At 38.7% G+C, this 23873-nt stretch overlaps 1 protein-coding gene across 2 annotated transcripts in view; it reads right to left on the bottom strand.

The window, feature by feature from the left end:
- Window positions 1-23828, bottom strand: part of PECR (peroxisomal trans-2-enoyl-CoA reductase) — a 60476-nt gene extending 36648 nt beyond the window's left edge. Inside the window, exons 1-8 of one of the 2 annotated variants that reach the window (XR_012777143.1) lie at window positions 23709-23828; window positions 20458-20591; window positions 12620-12785; window positions 11865-11946; window positions 9549-9645; window positions 7207-7317; window positions 6503-6614; window positions 5563-6385 (exon numbers count right to left, since the gene is read on the bottom strand). Coding sequence is in view for 1 of the 2 variants with exons in the window: in XM_075512110.1 (XP_075368225.1) it covers window positions 6297-6385; window positions 6503-6614; window positions 7207-7317; window positions 9549-9645; window positions 11865-11946; window positions 12620-12785; window positions 20458-20591; window positions 23709-23823 (906 nt within the window). In the remaining variant the exon portion in view is untranslated. Of the gene's footprint in view, window positions 1-4869; window positions 6386-6502; window positions 6615-7206; window positions 7318-9548; window positions 9646-11864; window positions 11947-12619; window positions 12786-20457; window positions 20592-23708 lie in introns of those variants that run through there. The other variant, XM_075512110.1, reaches the window with a different exon arrangement.
- Between the last annotated feature and the right edge of the window lie 45 nt (window positions 23829-23873).

Raw genomic sequence — 23873 nt, 5'->3', positions numbered from 1 at the left:
GGCAATGTGTGTTCAGAGAGAGTTGTACCGAGGTAGCGGTGATCTGTGCTGCTGCACTTGACTCTACAGCACAGTAAGCCCAGCTGAGCTGCCACTCACATGCTGCTTTCTGGCCATGAGGCCAGAGGTATTTAACCTTTAAGACAATTAGAGGTTTGTAAAACCTGGACAAGCCCTCAAAATCTACCCAAAACAAGGGTTAAGGGTTTATTTTGGCCACCCTAAACAAACCTGGGAAAACCTACTTGAGCAGAAGTTTAAGACTTACATCGTTATTATAGGCATATATAATTCTGCTGGTAAGCTCTTTCAAGTAGGCAAGACTTCAGTGGGACAAGATGCCAAGCTGCATACCCAGGCAAGTAAACTTCCAGTGAGAACCACATATGAAACTAAAAAATTGCACATCGAGGCCCACAACCTGAGTATTTTGAGATCTTCCACTGAAATAGGCTGCAGAACGTGACAAAAACAAATATTGTCATCTTTTAAAAAAAATGGATCGAAGAGGACTGTGCTAAAGACAGACCAACTGATAAAGCATACCCAAGAAAAGCACAAGGCTCTGAATCACACTGATTAATAAGAACTCCAGAGCCAACATGAAGGAGACGGAGTAGTCCCTCAAAGCTAAGATACTTTGTTCCACATTCAGCAAAATTGTCAGCCATGTTCACGAGACACTTGTCATGACCAAGAGTCTTTAACTAGAAAGTTAAGAAGGTGACCTTTTCTTCTAAATGATAGGGAAAGAGCCAAGAAAAATGCTGGCATTGTGTGATGCTCCTGCACCATCAAGCAAGATCAATGAACCACAGCTGCTTACACAGCTTTGAAAACACATCCAGCGTTTCCCTTGCCTTAATGTTCCAGTTCATGGCCATTTGTCAGTTTTAACATCTTGCAAATGGATTTCCCTGATGGAAGAAGGGTTAGTGAACACTATGTTTTGAAGTCAGAGTTCCTTCACTACAGAAGAAGCTAGCAAGGGTGGTGGAAAATCATCCCACATTCCTCTGCCCGTGTGGTCCTTTGTATTTCTGCACAAAGCTGGCATAGCACACAGCACTCTCACTGCACTATGAGCACCATCCCAAGAGTGCTTTGCAGAGGTGATGTACATCCTGACAGCCATCAGCGCTACTGTGCCATAATCTGTGACTAAAACAGAGCATTTTCAGTATCAGGAGCAGGATAAATAGCTAAATATTGACTCTGAGATTAAAAAAAAAAAAAAAAAAATTCTATCAACACCAGAGACCAGTGCTTATGACACTGGCTTGCACTGATCTCAGCCCAAACCCACAAGCATGGTTCTGAGATCACGTGTCATGCTACTGGAGCAAAATAAAGCTTATAGGAACAGTGTAATTGCTGATATGGAAGAGTATAAAAATAGATGACAGAAGGTGCAATAAAGCATACTAGTTAGTTATGCATTCAGTACAAGCCCTATACAGTCAATGGAAGTTGGGAGAAGCAGGGGTGGAAATTATAGGGTAAGCACATCTTAGGATAGTCTACTCAAGCAATTGACTGAAATCTGGCAATATGGCTCTCCCTGGATTCCAGAATCAATACCTCACTGCAATAAGAGGTTCTCACCTTCTAGACATATTGCTTGAGGCTAACAAGTGCTTGTATTAGTTAACACTAAAGCCATAGCTTCTAAACACTTTAAATGGGAACAAATGAGCCCTTTTCATGGCCGTGCCATCATCCTCCTTTTCCTCCCCAACTTTCTTTGCCTTCCTATAGCAGGCACCATATTGCCACGTTACCACATTTTGAACTACATCCAGAAAAGGATCTAGTTAAATAAGTGATTAATTTCATGTATTTTTAATCAAAAGAGGGGTTAACTGGCAAAGGAACAAGCTGCTGGAGACAGAGCAGGTAAGGGAAGTCAAAACAGCTTATTTTGGGAACAGCAGTAGCATAGTAAAGTTTGTGATGCCAGGATGTTATATCATGATCAGGAGTCCTTCCTCACCAGCAGGAGGGCCAATATTCTGTTCATGAATTTAAGTCCAGCTCACATGCATTGAGCATGCAACAGTATTATTTCAAGCCTTTGCTAGCCCTACATGTCTGCTATGCTCTTCTGCCGTTCCATGACAGAAGGAAACGTGTGCTGCATCTCAGTAGTTCCAGTCCTCCCAATACAAATGCACCATTACCGTGAGGCTGATGCCAAAAGAGAGGAAGAGCAAATAGCTTGGGGAGGACAGTCCTAAACCACTGCTGGAAGATTCGTAAGATGCTTCATCTTGCCCCCTAGCAACTGTATTTCTTACCCAGACTGGAATCTCCCATCATACTTAGTATTTTGCATTTCAGGACGCATTCCCAGTGCCCAAGATGTTTAAGTTTAGCTCCAGAGCAAAATAAATACAGAGCAGCCAGCTATTGAAACAGACCAAAGTATGGGAAAATACAGTAGTCATTCAGGTATGGAGCTGCTTCTCTAGAAAAAGCACACTATAAATGACACTGGGCAGCAGCACTGATAGGTTTGTCTGCCTCAGTCCCACCATGGAAGTTTATGAAGCAACTCATTTACCTTTAGGACTCAGCCACATTCAGTAATCCAGAACACAGGCAGTGTTGACTTTACTAATAAGATTATTCCCCTAATGTCTGCATTACTCAGCCGTTTAACACAAGTCTGCTATTTGAGATGACAAGAGTAAACTAGGAGGTGCTGATTAGAAGTATATGAAATTACACTATCTGGCAAATAGCATGCTTTCTTAAAGATTATACAGGATATTCTATACAATTATTCAGAAGACTAAACATAGCCATAAAAGCTTGTAACAAGCAACTGTTGCCTCCTATTTGTTCATTTACATCTTAAGGCAGACAATGGACCTTACTGCAGAATGACACTGCACAGACTATATTCCCTTTAGCAAACGTGACGACTGTTAATCTTTAAAGACTGAAGATTTTTACAACACAGACTTCATTTTACACTGAGTAAAACCCCTGAATAATCAAACTTCATTTTACACTATATAAATACCCTGAATAATCAATATTCTGCTTGACACAAAGAGTATCTGTAAAACATAAGGCAAGTACAGTTGATAAATTCCCCTTCACGGAACTACACTGCTTTCATAAATGTAAAGCTCTATGACACATATTCAGATATAACACTAGACAGTGGAGCAAAGTAGCAGTTGATAAGCATCTATTTATCAGTCAAATGAATATCTGATAAAAGACAGGCAGAATAGGTACAGGTTTAGCCAGAAGTAAATATTAAAGCAACTGAAAAGAGATTTCTAGCAGAATGGTAAATGTAACTGTCATTATAAGATTCTTCTCTTTGCTTATTACAACTGTACAGTGCAGCAAACATTTTCAGTTTCAGTGTTTGGTCAATAAATCTCCTTGATTCCTCTTAAAATTCCTTAGCCCTTTTCCCACAGCTGCATTCACTTCTCTTGTAAATTAAATAAATAAATAAATAAAATAAAATCAAGCCCTGTTCTCTGAACTTCAGATACTGAAATCTTATACAGGTCAAGGATGTTTTTGTTACCACACCCATTTTTTTTAACCTCTCAATGCCCTTTGATCAAGGGCTGTTGTTACAGCGGCTTATGAAGAACTTTGCTACAGCTGATATTATCTGCAACACTAACAGCAGAAATCTGAAACATCCATGCTGCCAGCTGACACAACACTGGGTTTCTGCAAGGCACTGCAAAAGTTTTAAAATAAATTTAATCTGAATAAAAATGGACCAAAGAGACAAAGACCAAAATAAAACCTCTGTTCTGAGAATTAAACTTTTCATGTTCTCCCTGGTGCAAGAAGAAAAAATGAAAAAGGGAAAAAAAAAAAAGAGAGAGAGGCTGTGATCATTGCAAAACCATTACAGCAAAGGAGTCACTATCCTAATATTTAATATAACGTGATGAGCATTTTAATATTGTGCACAGTAAGCCTTAACACATGGGGGACATTAGTATTATTACTGAAAAAAAAAGAAAAAGCAAAAAAAAAAGCACAGAACACTGATGCTTCCCCTTCTCTTTCTGAGGGGGGGGGGGAGATCTTTCTGATACAGAAAGATCTCTTTCTGTATTCTTACATCGTACTTATCCCTAGAGTATTTTGAGTATATTCTCCTATTGCACTAAACTGCAGCACATTATGGCTCCACAAATGCTGGCTGTTTCAAGTTCTTGCCAGGGAAAAAAGCACACACAGGAACAAGCCTCTTCTAAAGAACTAGCTTAGGTCTTCTTAACAAATCCATTGCTTTGCTGGAAGTTGAAGAAGGCAAGGTCAAATAAAAGTTGCTTGTATTCAGTGCAAGAGGAAAGGTTTGTTATAGGTCTTATTTGTGGAGGAGTTTATTAATTGCAGACTGAACATGTCTCCAACACAGGAGAACGCTCACCTTTCTAATGTTTCATTTCACTGAGTGATGCTTTTCACCATCATTGTGTATTAACTTCCCCTCTTTATGAATATTGAGACACCAGCAAAGTTAAAGAGGAAATTTGCAACAGTATTAAAATAATTATTTCCAAGTTTATGCTCAAATCCTGTAGAGAACTGTTCTGGGATATAGTAAAAGTAATTTAGTTTTATCAAACCACTTCCATTTCGCATCAAATCTACAGTCTACACATATATAGAAGCTCACGTGTCAAACATGACGAGAAAGTAAATTCCACAAGTCTCAAGGCTGTTCATGTTTAACCTTCTTTTACAGAAAGATGTTAAGAATGTAGAAATAATGTCTTAACAAACTAATTTCACTTAAATGCAATGGGCTAGGCTTCTAGAGTTAGATAACTAACAGGTGCATTTTCTTCCAGGAATTCTCTTGCTCTGTACCCTGAACTAATATCTGCAATAATCAAAATATACCTTGCACAAGAGGTTTGAAAAAAACTGATTTTATCTCTGTACAAGTTTCTCACAACCACATAAATGACCACCCAGTTACTAAGGAAAGAGAATATGCGAGAGGGAGAAAGCATTTTGGCTCAAACCCCTCCTCCCCTACAAAATTGGCATTCAGATTTTTGTGAAAAAGCAATCTACATGTACCTATGTAAGTTCCCATATTTTATTGAAAGACACAAAAGTCAAACATCTTTGCAGAGAACAAACAACTGGCAGAGACTCTTACATTCAATCCAAAATGAAGTATTAGAGTATTAGAGGTCGCTTCTATAGCAGCAACTTGATTCCAGAGATTTCAGTTGTTACAGCAAACACAGTCCTCACTTATTTTTTATATTTTGATTAAAGTTATCAGACATGGGAACATTTGCCTTAAAGTGAATAAAAAGAAGTGAGTAACGACAAATATAGCCTCTTCGAGCGATATATTGCAAGATTTCTGTTTTTTAAATGGAATCTCTGCATTGATCACAAAAATCACACCTACTTTAGAGACACTTATGAACAAAATTGTGTTAGCATTGTAAGACAACACAGTATGGATAGACAGCGTTTTAACTGGTAAATGAAGGATTCCAAGTTTCTCCTTTAACAGTACAGCATACTGCAGAAAGCACTGCAATATACACCACAGCTTTTGCATGTTAAATTGTTGAATCTATACTGTTTTCCATCACTGTATGTTAAAGGTTAAGTTTATTATCTCATTATTCTATTATCAAATTTAGTTGCAGCCAGCTTAACTCTGTTACGTCATTGTATCTACAAACAATTCAAAACGTTCCCAATATGATATGCCATATTAGTTTGAAACATTAGTAACAGTATTCTGCCTTATTTTTAATTCTTTTCAGAGAAATACCTGCTCTACTTATTCTTTACAATCATTGTTGAACACTCAGTGTGTGGCTGAACGGAAATAGCATAGAGCTAGCAGCTACCTCAAGGGTTACTGATGCAACTAATAACAACAGAGATTTAAATTACCTTCTCCCCCAATTCATCCAGAATAGAAGAATTCTAAAACATTCCCTCTCTGCCTCCTTCGCTTCAAAATAAGTATTTTTTTATTCACTTCCGACTGAGATTCTTCATTACTTAATGCCTGTGCAAATGGAGAATTTGTCTTTTATACCTTTGCTTCCCAACAGACTGAATGTTTTCAGGGCAGTGAGTGTTTTCAGAGAAGAAATTTAGTATGTACAGCCTTTCAAGTTTTAAATACAAACCAACAAAAATCAAGGCACTCAATGTAGTTACGTATGAGCAAAAAAATTATATTACTGAGAATAATAAGCCCAAATCACAAACTGAGATTATCAGCAAGTGTGCAACTGGGAATAAGGTGAAATCCCATTCTTTTACAGCTTTGGCTTGAACTTGCCAGAAAGAAGCTTTTTAAGCATTTCAGAATTTTTTCCTTCTGGTGGTGAGGGCCATCTGTCGTGATCTGACGAAAACAAATAACATGCTTAGTTGATTGAGAAACTAGGCATTTTACTTTTGTGCCCTCCCACTGCCCAACTTCAATCACTTGAAGGGCATTATTTTGTAGCCCATTTCTTACCAGGTATTTCTAGGGTATGGCTATATAAACTTTGGCCACCATCCACGACCATGGTTATCCCAGTTATGTAAGAAGCAGCTGGAGATAGTAGGAAACACACTGCAGGAGAGATCTACCAAAAGAATGACAATTTTAATCTTTCTTAAACTGCTGGGAATTGTTCATGTCAAAGATGCTTGTAAAAACTTTTATGGGCAAGACATAGCAATGTTTTCTATTCGGTAATGAAAACCATAATAGTCTTCAAGCCATCTTTCCAGCCACAAACATGAAGTACATAACAGATGAAAACCAGTAAGCTCTCAAAGATCAGCATCAGATGCCGAAAATTAAACAAAAAAGTTGACCAGTTTATCAAAGATGCACATTCTTGGTGGAAGAGAGCTAAGTACTTTTAAGATACACTTTTTTCACATTAATATTCATTCTTTCAGTCCTCCCTGCTGGAAGTCAACCTTTTCAGGAACTAATGTCTACTATGAAACACTTCAGCTGTAAGAGGCATCTAAATTAAATTTTCAGTGTAACAGCGACTACTGGTTAAGTCTCCCACATGGCACTACTACACATTACTACAAGCTTTCTTCTTTTTTAATATTGCATCACAGCGCAAAATTAATTCTTTTTTGTTCTTCATATAATAAAGTCACTTCAAAATAGAGACACAGAAGTAGAAATACCACAAATGTTCTGAAATACATTACCTCCTCAGGAACTGCTGACCTCTTGGCAGGAACCTTTGGTATGCTCTTTAACCACATCATTGTACCTTGTTCTCCATAGTTTGCAACAGCAGTTTCTGAAAATACTATTCCCTATTTTAAAACAGCAGAGTGAAAATTAAGTTCTCTTGCATATGTTTAAAACTGTGATCATTGTAAAATTGTGAAGTTGTCATTACTGGGATTTTCTGTGGGATTAAACTATCTAAACAGCACTTGAATGAAAAGTTTTTAAATTTAATGGAATACTATAATTTATACAAGAAGGTAATATGGCTGCTAGCCACATCTCTATTCAAGCACAATAATTCAGATTATTCCAATTCTCCACTGCAACTTCGATAACTATAAAGTGGAGAGTATAAAGAAGAAACTCAAAGACTATTTTGAAATTACAAGCATTTCATATTAGCTTACAGCAGAAAACTACAAAGCCCCAAGAACAAGTTCTCAACAGTTTCTTGTAATCTGTAAGAACACTGGATTAATTTCATTGTGAATTATGGAAGCAGACAGATTTCACAGTCAGAATTCAGACTCTCCCTACTTAGCTGCTATAGAAATGAAAAAAAGTGACTGTCTTTGCTCTGATGATTATACAGTCCAGTTTAGACTTGAGAGGGAAGATGAAGCTACAGCAATGGGAACACGGGGTTACATAGATTAGTTATGAAAGAACCTTTGGGACTCAAGTTTAAGTAAGATAACAACATTTGAATTCATCCATGGAGTACATGCTAAGATTTCTCTTCTAAGATATCTGTGAAATGTGAGTGACTATATTTTGGGAGCTAGGGAAGTAACTCATATGTGAAACTATTTTTTTTAGAATGCATGTTTCCCTCTCTATATACCCATTCCCTACATGTTACTCTGCTATGAAGCAGTAACAGTTTTCTATGGTTACCACAGTCCTAGTGTGTCCATAAAGGTGACAGAAGGATATAAAGTATTACTGTAACTACAACATGGATTTTTGTAACCAGCATAGGAACAACACTGAAGTGTTTGCTTGTCAAAAACTTGTTTTGACATATGCTATAAAGTATAATTAGTATGATTCCTTAGGTAATTAGCATGCCTGAAAAATATATTCACATAATAATGCTGTCTTAATTACTTACTTCCCCAAGACTTGATAAATCAGAAAAAAAACAAATAAACAGGAAAAACAAGCCAGTAGATCTTAATATTCAACAAGTCTCCAGGTGAGTTGGGCCTCACAGAGGCTATGTAAGAGCCACTACCTGAATGATCATCACATATCTGCCATTAAGCATTCTGTGCTATGCCAAAAAAAGCGAGACAGATGTTTTAGGACAAGAGGCACAACAGGATATACAGACATCCTACAAAGATAGTAGAAAGATCTTCCTAGGGACCAGTTAAACAAATCTGACATTTAACTATACTGTGACATAAGATAAATTCTGAATGTAGAAGTAGTTGGACAAAGTTTACCTTTCCTCTTTTGTTTTCAAGGGAGTAAATGTGCAAAATAAATTGTGGTTAAGAGCGAAGATTACACAAATCACAACAGATCACACAATCTCAAATGTCAAAGCTAGGGCTTCTATATAACCTCTATATCTGCAGCACCATGCACTAGAAAATATAGCTGCTCTTTCCATACAGTTATTTGAAACAACTGCTACATGCTACCTACTTCCTCAGAAATGTGGCAAGCATATTTCAGCTGACCTGTATAATGGTTTCCTGTCTGCATATATTTGATAAGAAAAAAAATCAGAACACACATTTTTACATATAATTTCTTTCGGAGAAGGTCTACTCCAAATACAGTCATTTTATGCCTAAAACTAATCTAACTTAAGATGTAGAAGACAAAGTAAAAGTCATTATGTGACACATTCAGAGATTTTCAAAGTAACTTTGTAAACACAGGTGGAAACCATCAGCATACCTGAACCTCAAATAGAAAAAGTTTTGTGAACTCAGAAATAATGTAATCATTACTGAAACACAAAGCATTTGGTAATTTTATGTCAAGGGTTTGTAAGACAGGTCACCAACTCCTCCCAGGCATCATTTCATTAAGCTAGGAAAAAAAAAAAACCACCAAGAGTGCCAAGTGAAAGGAGAAAGCAGAAGCAATTTTATCCCACATCTCTGGCTCATCATCCAAACACTACAAAACACTCTCAAATGACCTGAAGAACACAGATGAGGGAATTATAAATAAATACATAAATAATCCACAAACAGTTACAGGCTATAGATTTTAAAATCCCTTTTGGTCTGAAAGTTTTAACCATGAACATGTATGATGGCTAAGTTTAATCAGATTGTTTGCCATTACTTACAGGAGCAACACTGTTGATTCTTACTCCGCTGTGGGCCCATTCTAAAGCTAAAGTCTTGGTCAGGTTATTCACTGCAGCTCTTGCAGCTCCTGTATGCCTATTGAGAAAAGAAAGCAAGAGAAGCATCTGTTCCCTCAGCTAACACTGCCCAATGTTAATTCTACCACAGCCTCACTAGGGCAGTCAGAGTAGCTTTCTATGGCTGGACCAACCATCTGAGAGAGAGAGAGATTTTCTAGTTTGTAAGTTTAACATAGCTTCACAGTTTAAACAAGCTATGCTATGATTTCCTGTCATTTCTGGAAGTACTTATCATCTCTTCCCCAACGTGACATGAGGTCAGCTACATTCTACTGCAGAAGCAGGCTTACAAAATGAAAAACAACTGGAGACAAAGTTCAAACTGTGTAAAACAACAAAAGGTAGGCTGCACAGGTAAAGCAACACTTGGAAGGACAGTGGTCTGAAAAATAGTTTAGATCTTCTGACAAACATGATTAAAATAAGCCACTATTCAAAAATTACTATAGGTGGATGGAGATAGAGATGACCATAGGCAGAGTGATCTCATACACCTTGCTGCAATAGGAAACTAGTCTGAAATGACTACAAGCTTGAACAAATGCAGACAAAATTACTGCAGCGATGAATAGCGGACAGTGGGACTCAGAGAAAACTAATATAGTTAGGTTCCTTTAGCCTAGCAAAACAGACTTAGAGGAAATAGATACAATAGCTTCTCAAATACCAGGAAAGGAATAAGAAAAACTTAAGAAAAACGTAAGAAAACCCAACTTACTCATATGTTTAGGCCAGAAATAAATAACCTCCAGACACACTATGAGCAAACAAACTTGACTAGTTTTATGTTCAGAATTAATATTCAGAATTAATACTTATGAAAAACTGTATCAGGTGATTTTTGGCATGAGTAGTGGCTGGACTTGTAAAGGCAAGTCTTTTTCAACAGTATATTTCTAAAACAAGTATCAATTCAACAGGAATTTAATTTGAAAGTAGTTTTGTCTACCCACCTATATTCACACACAACAGTAGTTTTTTTATCTCTTGGTTCAACTCTCAAATATAGCTTCAGCTTATTTGCCATGACAATTCAACCAGACTTAACCAGAGTGGAGAAACTCAAATAACTGTAGCTTCAGCACCACCCTGTGGATCTCTAAATTTATTTTGTACTGCCAAGAACAAGCTAGTGAGAAAATATTTTGCTGTTCCTTAAAAATTTTAAATTTTGAAAACTTCCAACCCTGAATCAGGACAAAGAGAGGTAATGTAACATTTGACCAAATTATATTTTTATGTTTTCTTCAATAGAAATTAAATTTCAAAGTTAAAAAAAAAGGTAGTTTCAAAGAAGAAATTCAGATTTTTTAAATTAAGAAACTGTCAAAATGCAGCATTTTGACAACCTCAACATTTCCTTTGAAAAGAAAATAACTGAAACAATTCATTTTCTGAGCATTATTTCTATTTCAACAAATTGGAACTTTTTTGGTGGAAAAGTTTCAAATCGGAAGACTCCTGCTCACCTCCATTTTGAGGGTAAAGAAATTTGAACAACTATAGTACACATACGGATATGGAGAGAATGCTGCATTTTCATGCAGACAGCTGTGATCATTTGTGCCAGTATAAAAGAACTACAAATGTGGTAATATATTTGTACCCATGAGCCTTCTCTCAGTCAAGAAAGGAGCAGAGCAAATAGAACCATTTCTCTGCATCAGAGACCTTCTCCAAGAAAGATGGCTACAAAGTGAGAATAAAAAGGAAAATGGGAAAGGCAGGCATTACGTGACCCAAAGGACAAAGCCAAAACCTGGTAACATACTAGAAATGTTCCTCCTACTCCCCTGCTCCCAGTCCAACTCCCATAACTCATGACACCATCAAGACCTGTAAACTGACAGTAGAAGAGGAAAACAACAGGTGCCAAGTTCTTGCAAATCCTCCAGAAATTTGGAGAGAGAATAAGTAAAGGCTACATTTCAGTGCAACTAGTCACACTAGCATACCATTTCCAGTGAAAGCTTCACTGGCAAGTCTTGCTTCATAGTTTCTTACAAACAAGTTGACAGAGACCAGAGATGTCACTTACTCCTCTAGTCTCTACTGAATTAATAGGAGATCCACAAACACACAGCCAAGTGATACTATTGCTCTCTCTTGACCTACTACTGTATTTCTATACTCTGCTGCTGGCCAGTGCACACCTTTCTAAAATGAAGTATTTAGGAACAATTAGTACTTCTGGGGGAAAAATATAGGAAAATGTAAAAATAAAATATATATTACGACATTCCAGGAAACCCATTTCTCACGGCAGCAGTAATGTTGACAATGACTCCTCCATGTTCCTGCATCCAGGCATTGTACACTGTATGAAGGAGGAAGATAACCTATAAATGTCAGAAGAAATGCATACAAATGAACTTGCCAATTGGAAGCCATATTTGGAGTCTTAACTCCAATTACACTACACATTTCCTGTGCAGATTTAGTTACACAATCTGCTTTTTGTACCACAGCCTCACCACTGGATTGGTGAGATAACAGGTCTGGTCCAGGTAAGGCTCAATGTTTGTCAAGAAGCCTTTTCGTGGAAATCAAGATTTCAGGCTTCCACATAAATTACTTTCATTTCCACATTCCCAATGCTATCTGAGAATCGTGTATCATACTTAAATTTAACTTTAAATTTACATCCCTGATGGGAGAGAAATCTTTTCCTGTGTTACACACAGTGAATACAGGCTACAGAAGTTAAGTGGTTTTCCTATAGTCTCTAAAGCGAGTATCCAAGCCAACTGACTCCCCAAACCTGGCCTTAACCAGAAGATCATGCTTGCCTAAATGTATGTTTGTATATATGAACAAATGTAACGTACAGTTTAATGTAAAGCTTTGGATCAGATTCATGAAAACAAATATCCACTGTCAGATTAAGTGTGTGAAAAAAGATTGTAGGGAAACTTCACATTTCTTGTCTTCTGGTATTGCTGTAAAAAACAAAACAAATAAACAAAAAAAGCCTAATGTTCAGTCCTTACCTGCTTTGCAGCAGTAGAAGGTCCCTGTCAGATTCGTGTCTATCACAGCATTCCAGCCTTTTGCACGGATGGCTTCAGAAGGACTTGCGAATTGGCCCCCTCCATTATTCACGAGGAAGTCAATCTTTCCATGCAGACTCAGTGTAGACTTCACCAAAGCTTCTACCTGAAACAATATTTGTTAGTGTGGTATGCTGATTAAGCTATATACCAAATTTCATTCTCAGACAGTATTTTCTCCCTCATATCCATTTCACACATAAAGAGGAGGTACCAGCCTTCAGAGAGGCTGGAAGATCAGTATGACAGGTTTAGTCAGCCAAGAAGGATTGGGCTGAGTCCATGTTTACTTAGGAAATCTTCCTGGTATAATGCAGGTGCTACATAAAATACCAGCACTGAAAGAACAAGGGGATTTAAGCTGTTGAAGGTTTGTAAAAACAAACACACACAAAAGCCTGCTACTTAAGACCTACTAAGAATCTCCTGACATTTTTCATAAGGGTGGGGGTGTTCACATCAGATGCTGCAAGAGTTCCATATAAGGTGGCTACTGTTTTTTTCATCTGACCCCTATACCTGAGCATTTTAAATAGAACACATAAGTCATCTTGTGAAGTTTTAACATTCTTATCTAGAAGTTTTGTACATTCACTAAAACTCTGACATATGAGTTGGCAAGAGCCAATCTTCTTACACAGACCAAGAAGGTTAGTTTGTTACCCTACAAAACATGAACTCTAAAAAGTGCTGGAAATACTACAAGTTGTCTTCTTTAGGAAAAAGAAAGGGCAATATTTGACTAAGCAGATACTTTCTGTCTATAAGCAGGATGAATACTTACGATTAAGAGCACTGTCTGGTACTATTCACCTTTGGGTACTCTGAGAAGGTATTAACAGCAAAAAGCAATAGACATTTTATTCACTCACTGAAAGAGCTGCCAGTGCAGAAAAGGAGTGGCTTAAGTTCATATGGAAGGAAAGAGACTTTAAGAATCTAAACCTAGAAGAATCTAACACTGACCTAACGTGAGCTACAGGCTGTAAGCTAAGCTTTTTGCATTGTCTTCTGTTTTGGAAGTACAGCAGTTTCGCCACACACTCACACTAAACACAAGAGAACTTCTGGCGGGGAATGTATTTCAAAGCATTCAAAGATTTTACAGATATCAAAGCTGATGTATTTTTCCTATTACAAGATAGTAGTAAGAACTCTATAGCAACTGCTTAATAATTTAACCTTTATCTGAAGAATCAGGGGAAATGGGACAACGTGACTGTTTCCTGCTTACATTACCTATCTAACTAGATACCATGCATCAGTTATTCCTACTCAAGCATATATAAAAGTTAATCTAGCATCTGTGGTCAAAGAAAACACAGACCAAAAAAACCCCAAAAAGCAAACAGCAAGAGCGATGTTGCTGCTGAAACAGATTTGACTAGAGGAAGGATATCAGTCAGCCTTCCTCTGTATTGAGTTAGTGGTAGAAAACATCAGAAACAAAAGAACAAGCAATACATGATGTGTATCTCACCAAGAGCGTCACCAACTCAGTCTCATAAATAGCTGCCTTACAGCTTTTGCTGGTAATCATTCAGGATGGTTTAACAGAATAGTATGGATCCTGTAAGGATGCACCTCTCTGAAGAATAAAACCTAAACAAACATATAGTGGCTGAAGCCTGACGGAAAAACTAATGCCTGCTTAAAAAAATGCCTTAAGAAAATAATTTCAATACCTAAATCACCATCTTTAAGGTCTGAACATCATCTTATTCCTCACATCAGTCACTGCAGCTTGTGGGATCTGAGGAAAACAAACACCAAAAAACCAAAACATCTGTGACAGCAGTCCCAAACCCATGACTTGTGAGAACCACCATGCCACAAAGACTTCCAGGTTTGCTTGCAACCAGAGAAAAGTAAGTTATGTCTCACTAGGCAGCAAAAGTTATGCTTTGCTCAGCAATATCAAACTCTTCTCCCTGTCAGCCTGAGAATCTTGCTTTGAATATTTTTCTCCATAAGTCACTAAAGTATGGGCTCATTTATGGAAGAGAAATGTTTTCAGGACAAGGAATGTTTGAAGAGGCTAAGGCTATTCATGCTGGGGGGTGGGGGGGAAGAGAGAGAGAAAAGGGAAAATGCTAAGAATCGTTAAAAAAATCCAACAAATGACAAATTAACAGAAGAAAAATCTACTGAGAAGAGACGTCACAAGCAAGTTTTCAACAGGTGGACAAAACCTGCTATGACATATCAATTCAAAATGGTTCACATGTTGTATTTTAACAAACTCAGTTGTTGTTCCTGTTTGTCGCACCATATTCTCAGGGCAATAAAAAACAAAACCAAAACACAAACGCATATCAGTTCTGCTTTCCGAAAGCCAGCAAAGGCTAGCAGGCTCTCCAGTGACAGCTCAGGTGGCTCCAACTGTAGCAATCTTCACCATGTCTTCTGTGTTGTAGAGAAAGCATCGTTGCAGTGCTTCTCCCAGTTACAGTAAATGTGGTGACAGCAGTCACCAGCACAGTGAGAAAGAGGGTCTGGTAGAACACATTTAAATCACCGTGAGAACTAAAGGTTTTCTATTCCTAAATATTAAAAACCCACATAGAAATAACTTCATAAAAAAGCTCCTAAAGACTCTCTCTGGAAGCAAAGCAAAACTGCACAAGGCAGAGCTAACAGTTTAGGACGTTCTTCTGAAAAAGACTGAAAAAAACAAAATCAGGCACTTCAGACATAACCAGAAGACTGGAGCTCTTCAATAAGGACCTTTTTTGGGTGACTGCAACTCAAAAGTATTATGCAGTAGCACACTTTCACAGATAACTGAGATGACAGTACTCACTGACACAGAGAAAAGGGACAAATGTCCACATGCATTCACAGGTCACCTTGAACTGGAGTAAAACTCAGCAGGCAAACTACCCACTACAGAGTGTTAGAGATTTGCTATTTGGGGACGAGAACTAGTAGGCATTCTTGCACAGTGATAACAGGTATTTTTACTTTGCAATATTGCTGTGTATTTTAAAGTACAACAACAGGAATCTCTTATCCACAGCTCCCCACCAAGCCACAGTCTTCCACTACAGGCTTCACACAGACAGGCATTAAGTATTTATAAACCAATTGAGGCTATGCTAAGCTATGAAGTTTATTGGAAAAGAAAAGCTACTAGTGAACTCAGACACAAGGTAAGTGCTAAACAGTACTGTATTGAGTGCGTCTCAAGGAGTCTTGTTTGTCAGATGTCCAAGTGATAGGTTTTACCCTCGGACTCTGGTCCAGCAGCAGTTGTTGCTGGAGCTCGACTATGGAAAGGGGACACCGTGCACAGAATTCTAAATTGTTGATTCCAGAAGAGCAGTGGCCTACTAGAACTACAAGGTTTTACCTTCCATTTACCTAGATATGTCTTCTACTTATCTAGATGCCAGCTAAAGAAATGTTTGTCCAGAGAATGTAGCACAAAGGCTTTACAAGGGTAAAAAGTTCCTCACGTCTTCCTTTCCCCGTCAATAGAGTTGCTATAGCTCAACATTTAAGACACACAAACACATGCTTCCCCTTCCCAACACCTACGAAGATAAACAGAAAACTCTTTTCATAATGGACAAAGGATGGGGTCTCTCTCCTCCACTCTTGCCACTTGTTCTTACTGTAGCATTGAGGCACTGGAATTAATTAATTAGATCCTTGGATTTTGGATAAAGAGTTTGGTTTGAAAAGACACACACACATGCACAGCTGTCTGGCCTGCACCTCATCAAGAGCAAAGTGACCTGCTCTTGTTATATTCAACACATTATGTCGGCAGTGCTAGAAAATATCCAAATAATTAAAATAACTTCAGCTTCATAATCACTAAGAAGCAATATTGATCACTACATACACTCCAGACCACAGGATAAGGACAGGTGCGCAATCACTGCTTCAGAATAAGGCCCCATGAAGACACAACATAGATACCTCAGATGCTCTTACCGGCATCCCAGCACCCTCTACTCTTCCATCTTTAAAAACAAAACAGGTTTGTTATCCTTTACAGCTTTGTTATCCTTTTACAAAACACTCAATGGAAAACTAGTCAAAAGCAACAGCAGCAAAGTCATGACAGAAATACGCCTGACAGGTTATGCAGTGGTTGAAAATCCTCCATCAAGCAAGATTATTTCTTGCAGATTAAATGAAAAGTAAGCTTTGCTAGAAAGCAAGAGGGCCTCTGAGGATGAAGATTAAGAGACTTAAAAATGTGAATTCATTAAGCTATTCCCGTGATATCTGCCATCAAGATTCTGCAGCAATTAATTCACTGCACCTTCTTTGACTCTTCCCAGGCCAGAAAGAGCTCTAACAGACACATTGCACTATATGATGAGGGATGAATCTTCTAATGCTTGAATTTCACAGATCCAAACTAGGGCACACAAGAGGAATGAGCTGTGTCATCTTCAAAGCAGGTCAGTTACTTTTTGCAGTTACAGATCTGCAATAGGAGGCAAAAAAAAAAAAATTATCTGGCAATTTTGAAAGCACTTTCATCTTTCTTAGATCTCCTCTATTCAAAGTCCCTCCCTCCAGTTTGGCTGATTATAAAACTAAAACCAGGACAAAATTCATAGGGGCCTTTAGAGAAATGCAGAACAACTGATGGAGATGGAGGGATGAAGAAAAAAAAAAAAGGCATGCTACAGTAAGAACAGATGGCTTGTTCCTACAGGTGATCACGGTGGCTTCCTTTAAGAGAAAGATTTACTCTTAGAAAGGTTTCCGTGAGATATCAAAGAGAAAGATATACTAAATGAATTATGTGGTTCTTCAGGAAGCTTCCTGGGTTTTGTAGCTTGTGATGGATCAGTTCTGACATCTAAGGAGGCTTGAACTCCTAGTTTTTTTCCCTTGTTGAAAGGTTTATAAGGTCTTTCTCCTTCACACATTCTTTAGTACCCGGTATAAGAGCTGAGAAAGAGGATGTAATGACTCACAGGGAATACTTGTAGAGGCTGTTCTCTCTATCCAACAATGTGCTTCTGTGAATTTCTGAGGTAAATACTCTTCACTCATACTAAGCTGAAACCAGACAACGAGTTGTAAAGCTATTAATGAGTAGCATACAGAGCCAACACAGTTGTACAAGTCTTGTTTCTTTCGGGAGGGAAGCCAAAAGTTTAAATGTCCTCTCACTCCATCTTCCACTGTAAACAGGAAGCTACTCCTATATTTGTGAAAATGCTGAGGTGAGTTATATTGCTGTGTTGCCTCTACTCAAGATTTACCCCCAGGCTAGAAAAATCCTTCACTACATCTTTTACTGATCCCTGTTCCTAAGACTCCAAGTCCCAGGCACTAAATTTTAGGTTAAGAATGGAATAGGTTTTGAAAATGGATGTATGATGCTCTTTGAATAGAAGTAAAAGCCCAAAGGTACTTTTCCTCTAGTCTCCACAAGGCAATCAAGTGCAAATTAGAAAAAAAGTATTCACCATTGCTGCTCTTAGCAAATATAATAAATAAGCAATACTGAGCAGTGGGTTGTGGAAAATCTCCCACATGCCTCAGTTCTAAGTTCTGACAGTTTTTAGCAGTATAAATTACTGACTGTTAATCTGAGTTTATCTAGCTTCAACTTACAAACACTAAGCACCTACCTGTAAGGAATTGCCATCCTCACTTTAAATTTAAAAGCTGAAAAAGTGATCCACACATTTCTGGTCCAATAGTAATTTTAGAAATTAAGTAACAAGTGGCCAGGATTTAGCAATCTTTGAGCATCTCAGCATTAAAGAGCTAACAGGAAGACAGAGCCAGAAAAACAAGAGCTAAAGAACAAAAATCACAGGATGTCTCTAACCAGTAAAAACACCTGGTCTTGGAGATGGGCATCTGGAATGGATAAATATTTGTTTAGCAGGTACACTTAAGTTCTTATGTTAACATGCAACAGAAATTGCATTCCTTGTTCAAAACTTCCACAAAAGGCTTATGAAATTTTCATAGTGATTTTTTTCTAAATGCAACTTCAAGAGAAAGAAGTAAGAGCAGCTGGAGAACTGAAGTAAGTCAAAGTATAAGACTGAGTCAATGACTGAAAAATTCAAGTCTGGAGTTTACTCTACCTTATTGCTCTGAACCCTCTCTTCAACAGATACAGATATGAAATGACAATGGTTTATGAGAACATCCACTGGCAGTAGACACTTGATAGAGGCTTCTCCAATATCATATGAAAAGTTCTAAGAAAGTTCTGACATGTCTGTAAATGACTAGAGCTTAAAACTAAACTGGAAACAAGACAATTCTATGATGAAACTGCAGGGTAATAGCAAAGACAGAAGTTTCTCCAGGCATTAGCATGGCTACCAGTAACACAGAATAATGCCTAAACACTTTACACAGCACTATAAAAAAAGGCTTTAAAAGCACCTTCAAAAAAGTTTCCAAAGCCATCTAAGACTGTTTGTCAAATATGTATTTAGCCACACTTAATAAACAGGAAACAAAGAAGGAATGGTAGTTTGTTTAGTGGAGATTACCTCATTTCACCATCCAAGCCCTCTACAATCTCACAGAACACTGCAGTTCCCACTAAATCATTTTTAAACTGATGCAGAAATAAGATTCACCTGCAGAAGGTTATTAAGCATAGCAGAGTACTTTCTGCAAGAACAGTGACATGAAAGGAGGCTTAAGCCTTTTCTCTCTCTTTACCTCTTTTCTTTCCTGTAGCTTTAATCACGTAAGTTGCCCTCTGACATGTCATAACCTATTATATTGCACTGCTGATGCTAGTAAATACAAACCTAAAATTCACTGGTAGGTGAAGTGACATACTGCACAGCCCCAGGGTTCATCTCCTTCAGGAGAGAAAGTCTATCACTATAAATATTTTATGGCACGAGCTGTTCCATGTGCAAAGAATTTTATTTTTTATTTGCTTTATGGTTGTATATTAGGATATTTCCAGAATCTACATAGCTACTGAAAGTCATTAATATTTCTTCAAGTTATGCTAGAATTTAACAGAGACTTTGAAAGGTTAAGAAAAATGTAGCAATCAGTGGTTATTGGAATATTTTCTAGCTGTCTTCAATAAGTTAAAAGTCCAACCTGATGCTGGACTTTTAAATGTTTAATTACACAGATTAAAAAATTAGGAAGTGAATGCAGACTTCTGAAGAACCTGGATTATATACTTTTGCTCTTGATCTTCCATTTTTTGTAATATGAAGAAAAAGTTAAAAACTCAAGTGGGATGGTAATAGAGTTTGTAACGAGGCACACCTCAAATTGTAACCAAAATTTGAAACATGGCTAAAAATAATAGTATCTGTGGGGGGTTTTTTGCTTTAATACAAGCAAAACTGACAATGCAGGGCACTTGTGTCAAGTCACAAGTGTTAAGATTCCATGCTATGACTTCCCGTTTGAGGAAACTATTCTGAGGTCTCCATCTTCACAAGTTAACACCCCCTCACTGCTGTCACAGAAATGTGACACAGAACCATGCTAAGTGGGCTCCGGCTCGGCTGTAGAACATGCCAGTTCCAAGGTCTGCTTCTCCCAGAACTATCTGAAATACATATGCATGGTCAGAAAAATATTTGCAATTACAAATGCTTTCTTGCTTAGATGGCTAACAAATGGTCTTCCCTTGGAAAGCACATCTTTATCTAGATCAATTTAACAGTGCTTTACTGCACCTGTCCCCTGATCTAAGCCATTTTTGAGAGGGACAGAGAAGACCTTTGGAGATCTGAGAATTTATATACACAGTATGCTTTTGACATGTTAAGCCCCAGAACAAGATCACTAGTCTTTACCTCATCTTCTTTGCGGATATTGCACTGTATGGGAGTCACTTTGGCAGGACTCATGGAAGAAAATGTCTTATTCAGTTCTTCTGCAGCAGCTTTTAATCGGTCAAATTTACGAGAGGCAATAACAACACTGCAACCTGTAGAGACAAAATGAAACATCCTTCAGCTAACATAATTAAAATTACAGTTATGCTAGTTTTTTAATAACATCATGGAGATATCTTGTAGGATGTGCATTTATTAGTCACTGACTAGAAGATACAGTGTTGAAGTTCTTGCAAGAGAGAGAAATGATTGATGTCAGGTGCTTCTTAGCAACAAGATCCCACTGTGCCAGGAAAAGAGCAATCAAAAAAATCTCCACAAGGCTCCCTCTCCTTCCTGCAGAAGGGAAGATAGCCTGTGAGTTGCAGAGTCAGCAATGTAGCTTTCAGACACCGCTTTTGCTGCCTCTGCTCACAGCTGCCTCATTTATCAATTATGCGATTTAAAGATGTTTCAGCAGGTCTTGATTACAAAAAAAATGCTTGCTCCTACAACCATAAAAATAATCTTACTGTATGTTTGGCTGTAATTTTGACTAGCAGTGAGCAAATGTAATGCTCTGCTTTTTAACCCTACAGAGTCTGAAGGAAAGGATGACAGCCTCACAAAATTAATTCCTATCTGCAGACTACAGACAGCAGGAACAGAGGCTTCCCCATGGCACTGCCACATGCTGTAGAATCCTAGCTCAGAAAGGAGAGGAAAAAACTAGGCAGGAACTCAAGCCTTCTGTTTTTTCAGCATTTGGAGGCAGAAGGACTCATTCTACAGAGAAAAACAATGCAGGTGCCAAATTAATGGCAAGCACTCACAGTACAACCAGTCTAGTTTCTTCGGTCACACCAGCGGACTTGGGACAGCTTTAAGGCTTCAGCAATTGCTACTACATAGACTAAAACAGACCACACCAAATTAATTCCTAGTGCAAATCCAGTAGGCATGCAGTTTCATATCATGGATAAGCAAATTACTAGCTTCCACTGCCAAGCAGGCAAGGAAGTCTTGCTCCCAGTTCCCTCCTTCCATAATCTCAGCATCCCAGCAGAAGCCATCCCTTCCTCATACCAGCTCTGCTGCTCATCTGCTTTAACATAAACCAATTCAACACCCTCAACTAGCCAAAAAAAAAATGTTAACCTCTTGCCAGGTGTCTTTTTTTCTTTGTTGCTATTTTACTGAGTGGAATTTGGCCTCTCGTGATCAAACAAACACCAGAATCGACTCAAAATAACTACTGGGAGTAAAGAGCAGCAAGCTGGTCATTTGGCTCAGGCTGCCTTGTGAAACTATACATAAAACTAAAAAAAAAAAATAAAAAAAAAATAGAGGAGTTGAATTCTTCCAGAAGGAAGTGCTGCAACTACATATCCCTAGAAATGGGAGCTTCACCTTCTTCACCTTCCATCAGTAGCCATCTTAAAACAATACATGTCAAGATATTAGTCTCTGAGGTCTCCTGATTTTTTAAATTAAGAACTCCAGTCACTTGCACAATCACCTGACTAATGCAGAGTAGAGTTCATAAAATGGCACACACAATTACCAATTAACACAAAATACTAAATCACAGTAGCACAGTTATATTTATCAACTTAAGTGCCTATTAATACACACACTGATATAGAATACGGTCCAGTAAAAGACTATATTTTTGCTAAATACACTAATTGGGAGAGGGGGAGATTCTAACTCGCTGAGGAACACTTGGTACCTACTGTACAAGCTGACACTACTTCACTTATTTTTCTTCACAAAGAATGACCAGACCATTTCCTGATAGGGTCAGGGGGAAAAGGGCACAAGTTTCCAGATGAAAGGTTTAAATCTGTCCACAAGGCTTCAAAGGAGAGTGGTTATAAAAACAATGTACAACATGACTGGCATTATCTGTCACTGCTCCTACTGGCATTCGCTGTCCAGCCAGCCCCCCTCCAAAAAAATACAGCCTAAAGCATAAGGTATACATGGAAAGAGTTCCCAGTAATCTTCTTGTCAGGAGTAGCCAGCAAGTCTGCTGGTAAGGAAGGTTACTCAGACAGACTTAAGCCATAGCTTTTTCTTCATTTTCTCACATGTGCTTTGTAGAGATTTGCAGCCTTGTTTTCTGTTTAGGATGTTATGGACACACACTTTTGTTATTTGTATTTTGCTTGAGAAAAATAATGCAGATCAAATTAAGTACACTTTTAAGGTAACTGGGTAACATTATCAACCAACAGTGTGATGATGCTTAAAAAGCACCTCTTTAAGGCAGCATGTAAGCACACCTTAAAAAAATGCTTAGTTCCCCAGTAATACGAAGGTAGCAGAACTAGCTCTCACTTCAGCTCCACAGAGCAAGTGGAAAGCGGGGGCGACAAAGGCCAGGAGAGGCAGAGATGTCTTCCAGCACAGTCTTAACAAAGAAAGCTCTTTACTATGCAGTGAAATGGCGTGGTGCACATTTCAACCGCGGAAACCACAGGGAGTGTGGCACCATGCAGCGCAATGCTAGTGCCGGTATTTTGAAGACAGTGAATCCAATCATAATAAACATTGTCCGAAACCAGTCCGATGCCGATGATCCCTAGCACTTATGTTGAAACCTGCAGAAAAGGTCTTGCAAGCTGGATGACTTAGAAGACTGCCTTTCACCCCAGATTTTACCACTTCTCTGTAATCAGCACGGAAAGAAAACCCACAAAGTGCACACTGAAGATATACTTTAACTTCAGGACATTTCTGTCACAAGCACTGAGAGAAAAGCACCAGTTCTCTAAGCTTACTGTGCATACAACAGTTCAAAACCATACTACTCCAGAAGACTTAGTTCAACCAGACAAATCCTCCAGTTAAGCAAGACGAAAACTCACTTAAGAGGGAGTATGAGAGAAAGGATCCGGGTTTAATATAACCTCACTTTGACCGCTGTATAAAATAGGGCATTTTTCGAGTGCCAGCAGGTCAAAAGACATAGCCCCACATCAACCTCACCTCGTTCTCCTCGCTATTCGCTGATTCCTGTCACAACGTCCCACCCATAAACTCCTCACACACCCGGTGCCCGAGCGCAGCCTACCCCCAAAACGCACCACAACCCCCCCGAGCACTCCCTGACCCGCCCCCTCAAACTCCATCCCCCGCCTTCATCTCACGCCCGGCCCTGCTCCCCCAACATCCACCCTGCCCCGCTGCCCCACCGGGGCTCCCTGCGGAGCCGCCGCGCCCACCTAGCGCCAGCAAGTCGGCGGCGATAGCCTTGCCGATGCCGGTGCCGCCGCCGGTGACGATGGCCACCCGCCCGCGGAACAGCCCCGCCGCCAGCAGCCCGCGCGCTGCCGCCATCTTTCCCCCCCCCTCACACAGCGGCTGCACAACGGCCGCCACCACCCCCG

The sequence above is a fragment of the Mycteria americana genome, chromosome 9, assembly GCF_035582795.1.
Source record: "Mycteria americana isolate JAX WOST 10 ecotype Jacksonville Zoo and Gardens chromosome 9, USCA_MyAme_1.0, whole genome shotgun sequence".
NCBI classification, from domain to species: Eukaryota; Metazoa; Chordata; class Aves; order Ciconiiformes; family Ciconiidae; genus Mycteria; species Mycteria americana.
Note: the sequence above shows the minus strand (reverse complement) of the source record. Positions and strands in the feature narration are given on the sequence as shown.